At 35.3% G+C, this 22469-nt stretch overlaps 1 protein-coding gene across 1 annotated transcript in view; it reads left to right on the top strand.

The window, feature by feature from the left end:
* LOC119084638 (neurotrimin-like) overlaps nt 1-22469 on the top strand; it is a 187926-nt gene that overhangs the window by 64861 nt on the left and 100596 nt on the right. The window contains exon 3 of the mRNA XM_037194706.1: nt 7702-7770. Within this exon, the coding sequence (XP_037050601.1) occupies nt 7707-7770 (64 nt within the window). The 5' untranslated portion in view covers nt 7702-7706. The remainder of the gene's footprint in view (nt 1-7701; nt 7771-22469) is intronic.

Here is a 22469-nt window from a genome sequence, read left to right on the forward strand (position 1 = left end):
GGTTTATTTTACTCTGCCGTGGTTAATGTGACAAACTATTGTTTCAGCCAAAGAATATCATTAACGACTTGTTCGCTCTAACGCTAAAAATGAAGCCTAAATCTGTGCGAACAAATTATACATTTTTGATAAAAGCACAAAACCATGGATGCTTATCTTTAATTATAGCCTACATTTGAGCGCTTCGTAATTTATTTTTGTTGACATCTTTCCCCCAGAATCCTTTTTGAAAAATGTCGACAATAACGACCACAAATTACTTGGCTTTTAAATAAAAAAAAGATTGGTTTGTGTTTTGACCGGTTTGTCCCTAGAAAATTCAGCAGTCTACTAAATTTGCATAAACTTTCGACTTTTCCCAGATATGGGCAAACTGTTACAAATCTATTTCTTATTGAAAGCCAACACATTTGTGGTCGTTATGGTCGTCTAACATTCTTCAAAAAAGATACTGATGAAAAGAGATCAGCGAAAATAAATTACGAAGCGCACAAATGTAGGCTTTGTACAATTTTAGCTAAGCATCCATCCCTTTCAAACCCAAACTTTTTATGAATGAAAGAAGAATATTTAGGCCGTCCGACTGCCGGTACTTTACCAAATAATAAACAAAATTTATCACAAATGTTTCAACTCGAACATGTCTTACTCCCAGGGGAAAACAACAACGGAAAATCCTGTTCCCATCATTAGCATTCGCACGTCATTCGCTCATATTCTCCATTTGCTCATACTTCCCCTTCACTCCATTCGCTTCAATGGCGAATGAAGCCAGTCCCACCATTCGCTCTTGTTGTCTCCCCCTCGCCTTACTCTTCGCCGAAAGCACCTTAACACTCAAGAAAAAGTAGAGCATGGCATTAGAAGAGTAGTCACTCTCCTGTTTCATTTACCGGTCCGTGCTGGTGTCTAGTGCATTATTTTCTCATAATATCGTTTACCTAATTTTAATGATCTCTGAGAACAGCGAAAATTAATCAGCGCAACGTTATTAGGCCCTATTTCCAATATGAATCTATAAATTAACAACTCTGATCATCATCCTATCCGAGGTCCTATCTGATTCCTTATGAGTATTTTATTAATGTGAAACAAAACGAGCCATCAGAACAGTCGGAGCGTTTGCTACGACTGAGCCCCGTACAAACCCGTAACAAAAATTTCAAATCGCCCTAAAATTTTAATTTATTGAGTATAAATACACATAGGGCCCTAGTACCGGCCTTAGTCCGAGGACCCAAATTTAATTTTTTTTTCAACAACATTCTATTCGGCCTTTGATTACCTTCCATATGACACAAAAATTACGAAAAACGGATGAAATTTGCTCGAGTTATATGTGAAATACACATAGGGCCCTAGTAGCGGCCTTAGTCCAAGGACCCAAATTTAATTTTTTTTTTCAACAACATTCTATTCGGCCTTTGATTACCTTCCAAATGAAACAAAAATTACGAAAAACGGATGAAATTTGCTCGAGTTCTATGTAAAATATACATAGGGCCCTAGTAGCTTTTCACTTCTAAGGCCCTAACTCACGGTCCACTCACCCGATTTAAAAAAAACGTTTTTTTTTCCTGGATTGGTATTGATTAATACCTATCATTTGCCGTGTCATTTGCATTTCCATCGTTTATTTTGCCATAAATATCACCAAAAGACCTTAAATCACTTAGGTGGCCCTATCTCACGAAGGGCCGACCCGAATATGCCCATCTTCGGACTTAGCCTCACTATTTCGACTATCTTTCAGGGGAAAAAAAATTTTTGAAATCGGATTTGATTTACGCAAGATATCGACGTGACGGACAGACGGACAGACAAAATTTTTATTGCGGATTCGTCATCTATGAACATAGGCAAACACTTTGCCCCTACCGTCTGCTTCGAATTCCATCAATTACACACGGCATCGTAATCCTATAAGCCCCTTTGTACTTCGTACGGGGCTAAAAAAATGGCGAACTTTGTGTAATTTTGGGTGATTATTTGCTACTGAAAATATCTTATTAACAAAGCTGAGGCGTTATTCATTTCCTTAATCGAAGACGAGTTAAATCAGTAGTCATCATTATAATTGGAGTGCCTTTGCCGTCGCACAGATGGTTAAACGTCTGTATCCATATCTGAACATTTCAATAACGAAACGAAATAAAAACATCTTAAGAAATTACTTCTTGCTAATAACATCAAAAAATTAGAATCGTATATTGTACGCTGTATATGTATGTACAAAATCCTTATACATCAAGGACTCCCAGGGATATATCAACATCAAAAGAAAATTTCTGAAAAGATAATTATTCCCATTTGTATATAATAGTTAAACGAAAAGATATATATACTTCAAGAGACATGCATGTTTCGCAAAGTGAAATTTATTTTTGGTTATGCCGATTCGGTGATCTATTACGTCGGCGTCGTAATATTTATTTAATGAATGTGATGTTATGTTATTTATAATGATTGAGGTATATACGATCCTGTTTGCTTTGAAGTTTTGCATGTGTAAAGCTGATGTATCTTTATGACAAGCATCGCAGACAGTATTGATGCTGCGAAACATGGAAACTGTAATAGGTCTGATTAGGGTAACATTTCGTGAACTTATTCACGGCATTAACCACAAAATTTGTAAATAAATGTTTGACTTCAAATTTACTTTTAGATGAATCTAAGCTCCATTTGACTCTTAAATGAGTTAAATTATTATAAATGTCAGAAGAGAATTATGGTGAATTAAATAATCAAAAGAAAAACAAGTCTAACAGAAAGAAGTTGTAAAAACGAATTTTCAAGCACAAAATCCGAGTAAATAGTAAGGGATCATTCAAATACCACGGTCGCTCTCTAAAACGCTGGTTTTTACCCCCTCCTCTTTCCTCTAACTTGTAATCAATTTCTTGGATTTAGTTTTCAACTTTTCAGACATGGCTCATTTTACATTCTACTACTTCTACGGTTAAATTTCAGGAGAGATGAACCAAGCTTCATTTAAACGAAAGACTATACTTCTTATTCTCATCCCAATGAACCGTATAACCGTTGCTTAGCACACCAATTTCCTTACGAGCACCTTACCACCAGAACTTGTTTCTCTTTTCATATTAGTTTGGGAAGGAAAATTCAAAGAACCGAATATACAATGGCTTTGTACAATACAAAGCATGCAGAGTGATAAAACAGTTAAGACAATTGAGCTAGAAATGGTTCAACAATACTCTTTGTTACAGGTTGCATTGTTTTGGATGGCTTTTTATAAAACGGGGGATAAATTGAAAGGAAGGATTTAATTTGTCTGGTCACACTATTTTTGCTTACACAATTTATTATTAGCTAGTGTGCGGTAAAAAATTGATTGTCCGAAATGCTATGCCAGTGGATCACTGTGTTGTACAGTTCGAAATTGAAAATTTGATATAAAAAAAAACCGATTCAATCAATTAAATTTTCCGACTTACAAAGGAACCTTACCGCACGTTTCAATAAACATGAATTGGAAAAATAATGGAAAAACGTTTGAAATATAGAAAAGCCTTTTTTCGACAATAATATTTTTTGTTTTGATGTGGGGGGCACAGAACAATTAAATTGGAGCATTTACACAAAGAGATCAACAACAACTAATCCCGTGTAAGCCAATAGCAGTTGGTGCAACCAGCTGAAAAGAGTTGAAAATTACATTTTGCTCACGTTCCACACATTATTTTCGTCGAAAACGCGAAATCAAAGTTATTCTTTTCTCAAAGATAAATCAAATATTTTAGTTTTGGGACAACATTTTCCCCGCTAAAATCGATTTTTAATGTTAGTCCCAAATTTATGCCAGGGTCGAGCTGAAAAAAGCACGATTTTACTGTTTTGCACACGTAAATAATCTTACTTTCGTATAAAAGCTGTTCTTCTTGGTTTCTCTGATTTGTCTCATTTACAATTTGAAATAGCATTCGAAATTAGAGAAATCAGAGCGACAAACTTTGAGGAAAAGCAATAAGCTTAGATACGAAGTGGGATTTTTTACGTTATCAAACTTTGTTAATTTAACAAATGTACCAACAGTTGATTATCACATAATGTAGGTGACTGTTGACACTTGAGTATCTTAATAATAGAATAGAACCCATAATTTACACTTTATACACTGCACACTCAACTTTGACGTTTTAATCAACAAACAAACAAAAAATCTAAAAAATTCTAAACTATTTACATTTTATTAAGGGTATTCAAGGCTGCGAAATTATACTCGAGTATATCCACTTTATCCCGCATATCGAGCATAAATCGTGTAGAGACAATTGTCACCTGAAAAATAAATAAATTTCAAGCCGATGGATTTTTTCAATCGGACTAATATCTGCGAGCGATACATGGGATATACTCGGTGTACTGGATACACTCGAGTATAAGTTCGCGACAATGAATACCCTTTATCACTTATCCTCTGATTGAGTCAAATTATATCCTAAATAAATTTTAGACAGTTTTGTGAACGGAGCACATATGGTCCCCTAGTACCGTACACATTCTACCCTCTGTCAGTAATGTCTCTTCTCTTTTTTTTTTGAAAAGTTGTATTTATTATCATTCCAATTAAAGTGCCGAGTGGAATACAATTTAGGCTTTGTCGTCTTACAATATTGTTTTTAGCCCCGTACGAAGTACTGGGGGCTTATAAGATTAATATGCCGTTTGTAACACGTCGAATTGGAAGCAGACAGTCCGCAATAAAAAAAATGTCCGTCCGTCCGTCCGTCCGTCCATCCGTCCGTCCGTCCGTCCGTCCGTCCGTCCGTCCGTCCGTCCGTCCGTCTGTGACCCCTCTAGCTTGAGTAAATCACAACCTTTTTTCAAAATTCTTTTTTTCCCTGATTGGTATCGACAAAAGTAAGGTCAAGATCGAAAATGGGCATGGTAGGGTCGGCCCTTCCAGAGCTAGGGCCCTATAGGTGTTTTTCAGTCTTTCGACGATATCTACCGAAATACGCACGCAATGGTTGCTTGTGATATATCAAATGAAAGGTATTGACGAGTAGAACAAAGTTGCTGAACATTGTTTTTGGATAAGATGCAACGTGGGCTTGTTGGGAGGGCTCAAAGGTCGGTACTCGGCCCTAAGTGTTTTTTGCACATAAATCGAGTAAATCTCATCCGATTTTGCTAGATTTAGTTTTTTATGGAAGGTAATTGAATACCGAAAAGAACGTGGCGAAAAAAGTTTCAAATTAGGGCCCTTGGACTAAGGCCGCTACGCGGCCCTAAGTGTTTTTTGCACATAAATCGAGTAAATCTCATCCGATTTTGCTAGATTTAGTTTTTTATGGAAGGTAATTGAATGCCGAATAGAATGATGGCGAAAAAAGTTTCAAATTTGGGCCCTTGGACTAAGGCCGCTACTCGGCCCTAAGTGTTTTTTGCACATAAATCGAGTAAATATCATCCGATTTTGCTAGTTTTTGTTTCGTTTGAGAGATAATTGAATACCGAAAAGAACGTGGCGAAAAAATTTTCAAATTTGGGCCCCTCGACTAAGGCCCTAAGTGTTTTTTGTACATAAATCGAGTAAATCTCATCCGATTTTGCTAGATTTAGTTTTTTATAGAAGGTAATTGAATGCCGAATAGAATGATGGCGAAAAAAGTTTCAAATTTGGGCCCTTGGACTAAGGCCGCTACTCGGCACTAAGTGTTTTTTGCACATAAATCGAGTAAATCTCATCCGATTTTGCTAATTTTTGTTTTATTTGAGGGGTAATTGAATACCCAATGGAAAGTTGGCAAAAAATTTTGGGTTTCTAAAATAATGTCGTAAATTGTTGGTTTTATTTGAGAGGTACTTCGTACGGGCTTTCGTAATTGCACTCCGCGCAATTTTAAAAATGAACACTTTCAGTAAATTTGACCGTGCCCAACTTGACTTGCATTTTGGTAACAGACGCATTAGAGGGTTGTAGACGTATTAGGGTTCCGGGCGTATTACGGCTACGGACGTATTATGGTTACGGACGAAATAGGATTACGGGTCGTACGGGGCTAAGTCGCAGCAAACGCTCCGACTGTTCTGATGCCTTGTTTTTTTATTGATTCAGTTTGGATCTCGTTAATTAATTCGCATAATAGTTTGGATAATGATTAATTGGTTTCATTTGGCATAATTTAGCATAAATCTTTAGATTGATATTTGTCTAATAAATAGGGCTAGGCAGTCTCAATAAATAGGTTAAAATACTTAAATAAAAAGTTAATTGACTCTTCTACAATAAAAAAGATTTAAAAAAAAAATAAATTCAGTCTCTTGAAGAGTAATAAACAAAAACAAACATCAACATATCTCTTAATAAAGGAGTGAGAAACGTTTGTATGATATAAATAAAAAAAAACGAAATTTCGGCTTAACTGAAAGCTTAAAAATTGTTGGCTTTCCAGTCGCTTTGTGAGTGTTTTGCAATTTTATTTATTTCGTTTAATTAATCGTTGAGTTTAAAAAAAAATAATTATTTTTTACCGTCAAAAAAAACCTATCCAAGGTTCGACAGATTTTTCGATTTAATTGCTAGAGGCCAATTTAATTACACGCCGCTACATTTAAATATTCGAATTTCTTTGATGCTGTCGATCCACCCGGATTTATTTAAAAAAAATATGTTTTATTTACGCCTGTAAAACCAATATTTTGTGTTCCAAAATACTAGAAACAAACATATGTCCGAACGGTTTTAAATAAATTTCAGAAATTAAACCAAATTTGAACTACTCCCACCTGTTCGCGTTTTCGTGATCTGTGAGCGTATACTTGAATGTTCTCAACGAAATTGGCTTAAAAACTCTGTCTCCTTTTACTTAGATACCACATATAGTCAACCCAGAAAATCCACTGCCGCATATATAAACATTGTTAAAGGGGAGCGCGCCATCTGTTTATATGAGAACACAAGTAGCTTGCAAAAAGAAAAAAAAAGTTTCTAAGTTATTTTCGTCTGATGTTAAAATTGGAAATTGTATGTATACAAACAATTTCCAATTGTAACACCTCCACCTCACTTTCCAGTAGGTTGACAATCCTTCTTATAATTTTGATAGATTGTTAATTGTACGGAATAATAAACAGTTATTTTCCTAACGCATGCTAAAATGCTTTTTTAGCTAATGAGAGGTATCGAAGTTAATTATTAAGTTAGGAACAACGTCTTTCCTCAATGACGTGAAAAATAAGCGACGAAATCGCGACATTTTAACACTAGTCAGGAAATAGTACGTTACTATACAAGGGAGATAATTTGTTGTCTCGTATCCAGATGAATAAAATTATCCGAGAGCTTCAACCCGAGGTGGCAAATAACAAATTAGATAAATGAGAAATCAAATTATTTTCCGTGTAATGTATTGGGTTTTTACCTTACGAGCGCGGTAAAGAGGCTTCCCTAGGGACGGAAAAACGATATTACCTCCATAGTAAGGTAAAAACAATTATATCGAGCATTCGGTGATTTCGGTCATTTTATTACGTGGTTTGTGAAACACGAACAATTGGATTTACTATTACTGTGTCAGTGATAGCTATTAGTATTCCCGCCTTAACTTATAACCTCCTTCACGCTTAACATAGTCTTTTCCAATTTATAATTCCGGAACGTTGTCGTCGCCGTCGCATTAATCTTTTGTATATGGAAATTAATGTTTGTTTCGTTCATTTTTTTTTCAGGATGGATGTTGACATCAGACGCTATGAGGAAAATAATTGTAGTGTTCCTGATTATTTGCATTCAAAATGGTAAGTACGGAAATTTTCATTTAAAAACTTAACAGAGAGAGAGGGAGAACATAGAAAGTTGCGGAAAAAAACCAACAACAGAGAATTACATTCATGAATGAAATCTGTATTTTTGTCGTTACTTTTTATTTTTGTCATACTTTGACCTAGCAAGCGTGTAATAATTGGTGCAAACGTAATGTACAAATCCAAGTACATTTTTTTCGGACCGCATTGTTATGGTGTTGGATTAATGAGCTTAGTTTTTAAAAGACATTAGCGAGGAGAATATGTTGATTTTTCGCTTTTTGTGTTGCGGTTTTCTGTTTTTGTTAAATCTGATAATAATTACACGCTTATGCACACTGGCAAAGCACAGGCTATAATTAAAAAAAATATTAAATGATGGCGAATATATTCAAACAAAATATGTAAAATACAAAAGCGGAAAGCAGAGGTATAACATCCTACTGAACATGGTAGAGAGAGATTCCCGGCAAGTATGTTTGTATAAAAAAGGACATAATGAACCAACCAAAAAAAAGGAGAAAAAATTGAACCATTTTAATTAAGCACAAAAGCAAAATGACTTTTCTGCAAACATCTTTATGAATAACAAATGTAATTTGAAGAGATGATATAACATAAACTTGGAGGAGTGGTGGATTGTTTTGATAGTACGTTTTTTTTTTGTTACTCTGTTCGGAATTATGATTGCCCAACGTTATAATAGAAAAAAAAATGAAATGAAAGGTGGGAGGAAAGAGAGTGTGAGATCTTTTTTATACTTTAATTAAAACGTTGGTGTTATGTTATGAACGTGTAACTATATAAACGTGATGAAAATCACAAATGTGGCATTCTCGAACGGAAAACGACTTTCAGGAAATAACAACAATTTCTTTTTTATTCAAATTTCATGCTACTAAATTAATGTAATTTTAATTATAATTACCATTACAACCACTATACAGGTTATGTTGTTCTGCTAATCATAACTGAACTTTTTCTCGAGAAAAATTGATTTTGAACAAAAGTTTTTAAATGGACACCATTGAGCGAAAAAAAGCTGCCGAATGTCGCTTTATTGAACGCATCAGTATAATGAAGAAAAACTAGGCCAACGACCGTTTGGTCTGGTCCCTTGGCTGAAAAAGTTGTCAATAGATTTTAGAATTTCAAGAATGAATTTGCGAAAATCTCGAACAACCGAAAGATCTGTACTTATTGTGAAAAACCTGGTCATTTGAAATCGAATTGTTTTGGTTTCAAGAAGGAATTGGAAAAGCAGAAGGAATTGGAAAAGCAAATTTAATCGGAAAAACCCAACAGTACTCCAACTCAATACGCCAACCTAATTTGTGCTGACGAGGACAATGGCTATGAATTTTTGTTTTGATCAATAATACCATTGAGGGGTAGATGAGAAACTCAATGCTATCATTGAGGGGTAGTGTTAGGATCAATGATACATTGCAATACGTTTAATTCGGTTTTGATCATGTTTTCATTCTCAATAAATATCTTGCATAGAGTGGACGTGTTTGAAGTCAGTAGAACTTATCAGTATCGTTCGCCAGTAGATATCATTTGGAATCAGCATCCACTGCTAACAGTATACTCATTTGGAACACACCAAACTCCTCCCTCTTAAACAGTTGGTAGAAGGATGAATTCAGTTGGAACAAATCAAACTCCTTCCTTACACAGTTTGTAGAAGGAAGAATTCAGTAGCAAACAAACGAAAGTCCTTCCTTACACAGTTTGTAGGAGGATTAATTCAGTAGGAACAAACGAAAGTCCTTCCTTACAAAGTTTGTAGAAGGATGAATTCAGTAGGGCCGAACCAAACTCCTTCCTTACACAGTTTGTAGAAGGATAAATTCATTTGGAACCAAACCAAACCAAAATCCTTCGTTACAGTTTGTAGAAGGATGAATTCAGTTGGAACACCATCCTGACAAAGTTTCTAGAAGGATGAATTCAGTAGGAACAAGCAAAAGTCCTTCCTTACACAAATTGTAGAGGGATGACTTCAGTAGGAACAAACCAAACTCCTTCGTTACACAGTTTGTAGAAGGAATGAATTCAGTAGCAATAAACAATAGGGCGTATCGAATTTTGAGAATTTTAAGGGTCGCGATAGCCTGTGTGCGGAAAACGTAGATCATTGAAAACTAAGTCCAGGCATATGGTTGATGGATCCGAAGGTGACCGGGAAGAAGTCCCACCGGACGACTTTAACTTTCTAATGGTCATAACTCGGAAAGTTAAGAGTATTTTTGAAAACAATGTTCTAGCAGGATGTAGAGCGTTAAAAACTCTACAAAACTGCCAAAGAAACCGATGGTCCAAAAGGTGTGTCTGTCGAGGTTTTCTAACATCGAAAGTTCCACATTTTGGTTTTTGACTTTTATTTCCTGAGAGACAAATTATTAAGTTTAGCTTTTGGCATGAGGTTGTGGAGGAGGTCGAGTACTACCAGTACACTGACAATGAGATGTAAAAGAGTTCAGCTACTGTTATGGAATATTATGTGCACTTACTGGCCAAGGTTACCTCGACTCAGCAACACCGGTTACAGTGTCTGCACTGGCTTCGTGGGCGACGTGGGTACACTTAGAAAGTTCATTCATTAATGTTGAAAAAGTGGTTTCGGATGGATCGCCGACCGGGACAGTGCCTAGTGTACTGGTAGTACTCGACCAAAAACGAAAATGTCGAACTTTCGATGTTAGAAAACCTCGACAGACACACCTTTTGGACCATCGGTTTCTTTGGCAGTTTTGTAGAGTTTTTAACGCTCTACATCCTGCTAGAACATTGTTTTCAGAAATACTCTCAACTTTCCGAGTTATGACCATTTGAAAGTTAAAGTCGTCCGGGGGGACTTCTTCCCGGGCACCTTCGGATCCATCAACCATATGCCTGGAATTAGTTTTCAATGATCTACGTTTTCCGCACACAGGCTATCGCGGCCCTTAAAATTCTAAAAATTCGATACGCCCTAATAAACAAGAGTCCTTCCTAACACAGTTTGTAGAAGCTATAGAATTCAGTTGGATCAATCCAGACACTTTCTTTATACAATTTGCAGCGCATTGTGCGAAATAGTGTTCATATTGACTATTTGCACTCGGGTGCAAATAGTCACTTCGTTTTTTGTATTAGCGTTATTAGCGGTATCAGCAGTATTGAGACATTTTCAAAACATCATCGAACATATAGCTAGGTACACTCTTCAAGTGATTTTATGTCGTGAGACCCTGCCATTCAGTCAAGGGAATACATTTTAGCCGAGCTAGATCGATTCAGACTAGCTACGACTCCCACAATACAATTTATTCGGTAAAAAAAGGATTTCTTTTATTGTATAAGTTTTAGTTAAGGCTGGAACCCCTCCAGATTTTTTTTTTTTTCAATTCAGAACCATTACATACTCGCTTCCATAATTCAAATAAAATTATCTAAATGAAATTCGTACGTCCAATAATAATTGATTTATCTTTAACGCGAGATTAATGAGATTGTTGTTAAAAGGCACAGAAACAACCCGTTAATCCATAGAAAATGCGCCAAATATTACACAAAATCGATATTTTATGCATGAAAATTAGCGTAATGTCTCTTAACACTCTAGGTAGATAAGCCATTCAAAAATGTGTCTAGCAAAAAAAAATGACATGCAAATTGGATCAGAAAATCTGTAAAGGCCGTATTATGTTCACCAAAAAACATATTTTGCTATCTTGAAATTCCACTTTTATAAAAATTTACTCACAACATCTTCTATATATACTATATACGTGTTAAAGTTCAATTTACCTTTGACACAGCATATTGTGCACGTATTATATAGCAATATGCCACGTGAAATTCCTCCTGTTGAAAGAGTCTACCTTATCCATAATTTATAACGTGTCAACCCACTTCATGAGTTGAAACCTTATAAGTATTTTTAATAGGCGTCATATCATATATCGAAAAGCGACCTGTAGTTAAGTTTAGAATAAGAACCTCATTATAACGTTTACGGGGAGTTTTAGTGCGCTATGACGCTTTCTCCTTAGAAAAAATAAATAAAAATAAACAAGAAAATTCAAAATAATAAAAGAAAAGACAAGCGACCATAGTTTAAGGTATTAGATATAAGCCTCAATAATTCAAATTAAGCTCGAATAATGTTTAAGTGAACGAAATTTGTTAAAACTCGATAGAGCTTTGACCGCTTTGACTGACCGAGTTATATTCACCACCAAAACCGGATAGAGAGAGAGGTTAAAAGGGTTATATATACTGGTACAGTCACTGATTTCGGTCTCTTACCCGTTGCACCATCGTCAAATTAACTAAGAGTGATCAAGAATTTTAAATATAAAATCGCGTGAAATAATTTTCTCATATAAAGTCAATTTTCGTTTTATATTAAAATTTCTCAGTCGATAAGACAAATTTAGTCCAACTGTTTTCCCAGCGAATAGGGACAAGTGCATTTATTAACATTTGTTGCCGAAGTATATTGCAAGGTTAACAGTTCCAATAGAAATTATAAAAAAAAAAGTGAAATAAATTGCGAAGAACGATAACTGAATATCGCACGATATTATTACGTAACATAGAGACGATTTTGGGTGGCATGGTCTTCGAACATGGATGGACACAAATTCATCAATTGCAGTAAGGTACCCATCGTGAGTTTTTTTTTATTCTATTTGCGCATTTAGAAATTTTAGGCTTAAGAATAAATGATAATTAAGAAGTGAAAAATTGAAATTAAATATTAGTTTTAAGGAAACAAGAGGAATCTGAATAAAAATATTTTCTTTTTGTACGGTCGCTAATTCGGTTTGTTTAATTTATCAAGTGATTGACGCCAGAAGTTTCTATTGCAAAACTATAACGTTCTAATTGTTCATGAGCCGAAAATTTCTCTTGGACGGCAAGAGTGATTTTCGGGAGCAATTGGAAGGGTTATAAATTTAATAAAGTGTTACGAGCGGAGATTTTTTTTTTCTTTTCTTTGAACGACCACACCAATAAGCGTCGAGCATAAATCCAGACAGGTAAAGTTCGACGATTGTCGATTAAAACGGGTTTTAAGGATCTTTGCGAATGTTAAATTAACGTTTACAAATTACGAACGATTGATAAAAATTAGAAAAAATAAATAAATTAGAACAACAACCTCGGCGAACCTATAGTTGAACCGCCTTTGGTAACACATTATATCAAAACGATCAAAACGGCGTGCATGTGAGTAAAACAAGTGCATCTTTTTATCGAGCTACTTCAATAAATCCACTGTACTATAGACAAGTGGTGCCTAAGTGGTTCACAAGCTTGAAAGTGTAATTAAAAACTGTTTGCGGTAATATTACCTGAAAATACCTGATATACTCCACAGTATGAAGTAGAATTAAAATAACCGAACTAATTGGTTTGATGTACTTAACGTCGGTAATTAGAATTTAAAAATATTTTCCTTAAAGGGTTCGAATGACTAGGTACGATTTAATTGGAAACTTTTTTTTTTTATTTGAGCGCACGAATTCAGAACAATTTGCCTGAGCTGAAAATAACTTTTAATTAAATTTGCTGTAAGGATGTATCAGAGAAATATCGACATTTTAACTCACGTGGTCGGTTATATTCCTGTTAATTTACGAAACGTTTTTTTTTTCTCCTTCTCTTCACATTAAAATAGAAACTAATTGTACATTAAATCAGGATATGTTTCGAAAGCACTTGCTGGTTTTTCTACCTCTAACAGTTTTACAGGAATTCGTTTAAAAACCAGAACGAAAAATCTAAGAGGAGAATATTTTATCGAGATTATTATGTATGGCATGCAGTCATATTTTTTTTGTCGTTGGAATTTGCAACCCTCCGGACATATCGTACATAGTATCATGTGGTTACTTAAGATTTTGGACAGGAATTTGTAGTTAAGTGACAAATTCAGAGCATATTCATAGATCATAGCGTTCATATGCGTTACCATATCACTACACAGACAAAAATTTGCGATTAAAATTATAATTCCGGGTGGGATTACTTTCGATTTGTTAGTGCCAGTTAGGGATTAAAGAACGTATTTTACTACCACGGGTTTTTTTTCTCTATAAGTGATTTACATGTACGAGCGGACAATATAGTAATAGTTCCCTTATGGAAGATACTGGCCTCCCACTTTTTAAAATATGTTTAGGAGGTTTTTAGACTTAGGTTTTAAGAGATTTTTAGGGCTTTCGTTCGCTGAGAGGAATACACATTTTTATCAACCTTTTACGTTTCCTTGTACAAATAGCTTGATGTGGTGGGGCAATATTTTTGGGATAAAATCATCATTGTACGAATTCTGAAAAGTCCTATTTCTTGTATAAGACTCACATTTTTTCTTTTACAATGGTTTTTTCCAGGGAAGTCTCTATTTCTTGTAACATCCCTTGACAAGTATTGTCTTGTTCGTTCCGGCTGCATCAATTAGACTAGGTATTTGGGATCTTTAGGATTTTACAGGATCGGAAATGGATCTATCCAGAAAAATTGTAGTTACCAAAATGCTCTAAGTTCAATTTTGGACAATTGTTACAGGTACTCAATTATATTATGACTATGGGATTGTGGGATTCATTCCTTTTACATCCTACACACTTCCCACATTCAATTGAACCAACAAATTCAATTTCATTTTTGATTTTGTCGATTGGCACCATTGACATACAAGTGGTTAGTTCTCATTATCTGCTTGTGGTGGCACCATATACTTTGCGTGTCCAAGCAGTTAAAGTAGTACTAGGTAGCGTCAATCAAAATTCTGAAAGAACAGTTTAGATCACATCTGATTTGATCGCAAAGGCAGTAAGCAATTTAGAAGGTTTTTTTTGTGCATTATATGTATTTTACATGCTACATGCGTCAAAAACAATACTTTTCATGTTTCACGCACTAATTTCGACTCCCAAAGCATGCAAAAACCACTCGGTATAAAAAGATGAAATGTCTCGTTTTCGCGTGTTTATTGACCTCGGCTACGACTCGGATCAACAAAATTCACACGAAAACTCTACTTTTCATCTTTTTATCCCAAGAAATGTAAAATACAAATGCTTTTCTGATCTTTCAAACGTGAGAAGCAAGTTCGTGTGAAATCGGAGAAATGTAAAACGCTAATGAAATACATGTAGAATGAATGGAATGAATTGGATGAAAAAAAACCAACAAAAGCGGTAAAACCGTATGTTTATTGTTGAGTTTAAATTGGACAAAAGAGCAAAATTCTAATCATAAGATGTTGTGCAACAAAATGACGATCGGCTGTACCTCCACCGTTTTTGATATCCGCCTTCTTGGTACATGACATATGCAAGATTCTTTTCATAACATTTTCATTGTTCATTTGTCAACAGATTGCGAAGTGACATTTCAGTTATTTTTAAGCTTTTCGTGATATCGCAAAAACTTCAGGTGATTTCATTAACTTTGGGAACACGGGTTCTCCAATTCAAATGAGTGATAGATCGTTGGATTCATCTTTGAATTCTAGAGAAGTCACATCTTTAATTTTTTCGATTAATTTTGTTTGTTTTCGGTGCAAAGTGTTCAAAAGTGAGGACTTTTCTGAGGGTCCCGTGAACAGTTTTTCAGCAATAACTCAAGAAGATTATTTAAAATCATTGTTATGCTGTACTAATGTCGGTCTTGGGAAGTGTATGCACTGGTTGGTGCAAGTATACCTCACACGTTTGAAAGATCAAAAAAGCATTTGTATTTTACATTTCTTGGGATAAAAAGTTGAAAAGTAGAGTTTTCGTGTGAATTTTGTTGATCCGAGGCGTAGCCGAGGTCAATAAACACGCGAAAACGAGACATTTCATCTTTTTATCCCGAGTGGTTTTTGCATGCTTTGGAAGTCGAAATTAGTGCGTGAAACATGAAAAGTACCGTTTTCGACGCATGTAGCATGTAAAATACATATAATGCACACACAAAAACCTTCTAAATTGCTTACTGCCTTTGCGATCAAATCAGATGTGATCTAAACTGTTCTTTCAGAATTTTGATTGACGCTACCTAGTACTTCTTTAACTGCTTGGACACGCAAAGTATATGGTGCCACCACAAGCAGATAATGAGAACTAACCACTTGTATGTCAATGGTGCCAATCGACAAAATCAAAAATGAAATTGAATTTGTTGGTTCAATTGAATGTGGGAAGTGTGTAGGATGTAAAAGGAATGAATCCCACAACCGTAGTCATAATATAATTGGGTAACTGTAAATGAATTATTAGTAATTACCAAAAAAAATTCCTTTATTGAGATCTAGGAAATGAGAAGCTCGTATGGCAGATACTACATTTTCATTAAATTAATTCACTAAATTTCTAAGTCCAACTCTTTAAGCCACTCAACGGCTTCTCCCGTCACTAAATTTAAATCGCTCAAATCACCTAAGAAATGTCTAAGATGGCAATCACTCAAGATGTGATTTATCGAACAGTCATATAACAGGCGTCCCACTAAATTTTGCCTTGTCCGAAATTCGGAAATTCATAAAAATTTCGGACATTTTCTGCAAAAATTTCGGACATTTTTTTTCTAATTTTCACTAAAGTTACGCATTAGAAAAAGTCTTGAAGTCATTTAAGTCCATTCCACCAACATATTCTAAGGCTTTATATGAGATGAGAGAGATGAGGTTTTTTTTAAAAGTATACTTTGACATGACCTGTAGCTGTACAGATCATAAACCTGAATAGAGGGCTTGAAACCTTCACGAAAAGATAGTGTTAAAGATGTAGGTTAACTAATGCATGTCGCGGAAGAATAATATCTGACATGTTGCTGAGGTAAGGGTTTGTAATAGATCCCATATAAATTTCGTCAAACAAACGAAAATCTAGATTTGGTATTTTAGTATAAAAATTCAGAAAACAGAAATCCAGATCTTCATTTGTCAAACGAAATTCTTGTGAATTCAATTACAAACCACAACTCCCGAATCAGAAACATGTCGTATTTCAACCTTGCGAGACTGTATGTTTAAATAAAATCAGGTTGAATACGGGTCAGGCTTCTTTCCGTTCCTCAAATTTTGGACAAATGCTGAGAAATACATTTTCCTCGCATAGAATAATTTCCTCAAATATGTGGTTTTTAGTCAATACACTTCCTTCGTCGACCTACATCATTTGCATGTATTTCATCGAAGGATGGAAGAAATAATGATCACAAGAAAGGTTAAAATTTCGATGCGCTACATGCGAATCTTGTAATTAGTTTCCATTAAGCCTGTTGGAATTTTTGTCTACTTTTCCTACTATTACTTCAAAAATTCGATCATATTCTCCCTTCTATTCGAAATTTTTTAATGTCGACTATACTGAAAAAATGCTTAAAAAAGATATTGGAGTCAGCCAAGATGTGACGCAGGAAACTCTTAACGTGGCTGTCTTTTAGAGCTACAGCTATTTTCTAACATATTCATTCGCTGCGCTCACTCGTTATATTATTATCTTAATATTGATTTATTGATTTTCACTCGAAGGAAGAATTGTAACATTATGCCCGAGTACCATAATCAGAAAAACAGGATTTTTTTTTGAGGAAATGCTTTTTTGAATGAAAACCAGGTCTAGAAAATTAGCTGAATTAGCTGAGTTAGTTATCGTGTTCCATAGGAAAATAAACAATGAGCATATCGGTTTTTCGAGAACTACTCCCAGACCATTGAGCTGATAACGCCCATTTAAAAACTTGAGGAATTCAGTTCTCCTTCGAACAAAACGTTTTTGAAAATCGATTTAGATTTACTCAAGTTAAAAAAATATTACACATTTAACGTTTCATATTTATCGTCAGATTTCCACATAATTTTCAATTATAGTGATCGCGGTACCTATACACATTTTCCGGTATTTTCTGCCATAAAGACCCATATGACTTACAGTCAAGTGAATAAAAATTTAGGGACAAAGTATTGATAGACTGAAAGTTCAATTAAAAATTCTGTGAAGCGCGCCGCAGGCAATTTTTTTATAAGTTTATATATTTAATTCTGGTCAGGTATTGAAGAATATTTCGGACATTTCGGACAATTTAGGACAATTTAGGACAAATGTGTAAAATTTCGGACATTTCGGACGAGTGGGACGCCTGCATATAATCACAGTCACAGTTGTTATTTACAGCAGCCATGACCACATCGGAATCGGTTCAATATCCTCCATTCGCTTCTCTCCAAGTCGTATCATAACTTTGCTTTCTGTGCAAAATCGTTTCTAAGCGTCTTTTTTGCTGAAATCTCGCGGGTAATGAGGTTAATTAGATGTTCGAAGTCTCATTTCAGGACTTTTAGGAGGTTTAAAAGATTCTAGGAGCATTTTAAAAATGTATAGAAGATTTTAGGAGGAGTGGGAGGCCTGGACATATAGCTCACAATTCCTTTTATTTATCGCATATTTACCAAAAATGCACTGCATTGTTCTCACATGCATACATCGCATCGGTATTATTGATTAATCGAACATTTTCCTGATTGATAAACATAAACAATGTTTCCACATTCCCCAAACACCGAATGGACGCAGTTTATACGGAATTTCCAGGATTCAAATTGTTTGACAATTTCTCGTCAAATATGTTAATTGCAAACATGGAATTTTATGACATAAATTTTTACATTAATTAAGCCGAGCAATAAAATTCCACTCATTCCACTCCATACATAGAAGAGCCCGTAACCAGCTAACCAATTATATGCAATCGAGGGAAAACCTGACTCGGTGGTGTTTATTCTACAACAATAGTCAATAGATTTGAGAACTTGATATTTATTTAATGGGACGGTTTCGATATGTAGGTGCTTCTATTCGTAAACTATTGAATGCAATTTATCTGTGATTATATGTTTCGCATTTTCATGTTTGCGAAGAATGACTAACCTACTTATTTTAAGTGTTTTATATACTTCCGTACCGTGTGTATCTATATCAATTTAGACATATCCAACGTCTTATATTTACATAAAATATAATGGCGGCATGCTGGAAACCCTCAAGCTTCCCATTTTGAATATGGCTTCGTGTCGGTCTTTGCACGTGTATCACGTACTCGCATCGAACTTACGTTATATATTAGGTTTTATCATTACCTCGGCTGTTACGATGAAGAAAATGTTCGATAAGAGAATTTCCTTTTATAAATTAAATGGAAATGAATTGTTTGGCAAAGTTCGATAGGCGAATAAAATATATTTTCTCTTCGTAATAAATTCGATTATTAAAGAACACTTTGCAAATGGGCTATATTGTGCTAGAAAGTTAGCTTTTATTGTAACTGTGAGGATTGTTGTTGCAAGCGGTGAAAATTGTGCATTTGTGTGCCGAATTGAATGGAAAACTTTTCAATTGCGGAGCTATTTGTAAAATGGCAGTCACCTTACATAATAATGACTTTTACGGCAATAACGTTTATTACGCACAAAAGGGACGTTACACCAAAATGGCAAATAAAAAACTTTATTGCTTGCCCCATGCGAAAATTGATTCTTACATATCAATTTGGCCCCTGCGAAAATGGTCGATTACATGAGGGATATTTGTGTGACACTATCGTCAAGGAATCTCTATTTTCGCGGGGTGCACAGTCATTCACGTAAAACGAGTTTTCGTGGGGTGCAGCCATATGAAAGTGAATGCGTCATCTGAAATATTTTATGCTTTTTGACATGAAAACGGGAATAATTATTGTTTTGTGTTTTTGGACAATTATTTTGCAGTGGCGAGAGTTCAGTGTGGCAAAAGAATTTCAATTCTTAAAAAGAAAAATCACAAAACTGAAAGCGTCAGCCATATTTGTTCTAGCAATAATTTCAATGTTTGTTATGAACACACATAGCGAGCACTTTTAGTTGCGTATTTTTCACTTAAATTCGAAAACACTTCACACATTGATTAATTTTAGACACAATTCATTTCACTTCACTGCAAAATTTTTCGTCTAAATAACAAAGACAACAAAATCATTGCTTAGAATGTATTATCATGGAACGGAATAACAATTCAATGACAATATGGCACCTGCTATGGTGTGATCACTTCGATCACTTTCGGTACGGAAAATATTGGTATTGGTACAGCAGTACCAATACTGCTGTACCAATACTGCTGTACCAATACCAATATTTTCGGGATATTTTTAGACCCGTACGAAGTACTGGGGTCTTATGGGTTTACGCATACGTTTGTAACACGTCGAATTGGACTCCCTGAGTAAGGGGAAACCTATTGTGGTTGTCTAGAGATGCCAAATCCGCGAAAAAAAAAATGTCCGTCTGTCCGTCTGTCCGTCTGTCTGTCTGCACGATAACTTGAGTAAAACGCATCCGATTTTGAAAATTCTTTTTTTTCCCGTTTGGTAATGTCAAAAGACAGGCTAAGTTCGAAGATGAGTGATTTTGGATCGACCCCTCCCGAGCTGTGGCCCAATAAGTGCTTTACGGTTTTTCGAAGATATCTCCGGACATTTAAACGTTAAACTTGTAAGTGATACGTCAAATAAAAGGTATTTACAATACCGATCGACAAAAAAAAAGTTTATGGAAATCGGATGACCGACTCGTGAGTTAGACCCCTTGGTGTGGAACAGGCACAGGGCGGCAAGCAGTTTTTGCTTGTAGGTCGGCCACATTTGAACATATTTCGTCTGTTTTAGCTTTATTAGATAGGTATTGACCGTACCAATCAGGGAAAAAAAATTTATGAAATTATGTTCTCCGGAGCGTGAGCTAGGTCTCTTGGAGTGAGCTCTTATCTGGCTACTCGGAAGTACAGTGAACGTGGTGTATTTTGACAATATCTCGAGTAAATTTTGACCAAATTTCATGAATTTTTTTTTGTTTGAAAGGTATTAACGAATGTAGAGCGTCGGTACTATTTCCGGTCTCCTAACAAAATGGCTGCCGGCGGCCATATTGGATTTTAGTAAAATAGAAATATCTTGGGAAAAATGATACTTAGAGAGTTTCTGTTAACATGGAAATAATTTGTTATGTGTGTGGGGTTTCAGGGATTCCATATACGGACATCTATATATACCTATATACAGCTATATTGAGCTATATACAGACATATAGAGCTATATAATAGCATATATTTATCTGTGAAATGTTTATTTATAGTGAAATATAGTTAAATATAGCGGTATATAGCTGTTTAAATAGGAATTTTTGAAATTTGTCTTCGTACGGGGCTGTCTATATTGCCTTCGGCAATTTAGTTGTATATGATAACAAGGCAAAGAGTGGATAATGTAAGTGATTTTAAAGGGAGAATAGTTTTTCAGCAGAGAAGAAAATGAAGTAAGAGAAATGAAGAGTTTCACATTAAAGGCTTTTGATACGAATAGGTGTTTCGTACGGGTCGGCGTTAGCTATGTTTATGAAGAAGTATGAGCCGATTTCGGCTGTGTATTGGTTTTATAGTGCCGAAAAAATTTCTATTTGTTTTGTTGATTTTGTCTACGGAGATGGTTGTATTTAAATCAGCTTTTGTTGCTATTTATAGAAATTGATATGTAAGAATCAATTTTCGCATGGGCAAGCAATAAAATAGAATACAGTGCATCCTGCTGCAATGATTCATTACATGGTGGAACAATTTTGAAACTCGCAACTCACGCGTGTGTGTTTAAGCGCCTCGCCTTCGGCTCGGATATGCAAACTCTACCCTTGTCAAAATAACAGTTTCCAAACCTTGGCGCTTAAACACACACTTGTGAGTTGCTCGTATCTCAAAATTGTTCCCCCATGTAATGAATCATTTTCGCAGAGTGCACTGTAACCTACTATTCTCCTCCAAGACATGAAATAGTTGGCGAAGCTTTGTGTTTGTTTGTTGTTACACAAAACACAGTAATTTTTAGCCAGAGACATACACGACGTGCAACATTCTTGATAAATGTTCTTCGTCCATATGCTATCCCGTATCCCATTTATATCTATTCAAACAAACGGATTTAACAGCATTTTCAATTTGAAATAGCAGCGATTTTGTTGTAGCTTTTGCTATTGAAAAAAAGCTAGGGAAATGCAAAAAATATAATGAATCTTTATGGTCAGAGAATTCCAGAACTTTTCGTTTCCCAGTTCCCATGAATTTGTATTGTGATACGGTGATGCAATAAAGCGAAATGGTTATTTGGCTGTAATTGCATGTTGCTGTCACTGGCGGAACCGTTGTTTATTTGTACTACATACCAGAACATACCAATTCTGTTAATTATTATTGATGTACAGTCCGGTAAACGTATTGGGCCTTTGATGATGTTACCTACAGTGAAGGGCATCAGGTACATTGTAACGGGATTTGACATTTTATGTTTGTTATTGCCGAGATCCAATTTATTTCGTAAATCGTATTGTGCAATTAGATTTTTTCCATTTCTATTTATTGTTTGCTGCACTAGATGTGAGCTCGTATGAGCGGTAGGCGAGATACACAACTTGTGCGTACAACAACACCATTTTCAATTTCTCTTGGATTGCATTAAATCGTATTTGAAAAGCTGGAAATCGACTGAATTAAGCTTGCCTTCAGACATTCTTCAAGGTGGACCGTTGTTTATTATCTTCTTCAATGAAGGAAGCACTGGGATCTGTTGCAGAACCAGTCATGAATCTCAGAGTTCTTCAACAAAGTCGCTAACCTGTTTGTGGA

The sequence above is a fragment of the Bradysia coprophila genome, unplaced genomic scaffold (assembly GCF_014529535.1).
Source record: "Bradysia coprophila strain Holo2 unplaced genomic scaffold, BU_Bcop_v1 contig_87, whole genome shotgun sequence".
Taxonomy (NCBI): Eukaryota; Metazoa; Arthropoda; class Insecta; order Diptera; family Sciaridae; genus Bradysia; species Bradysia coprophila.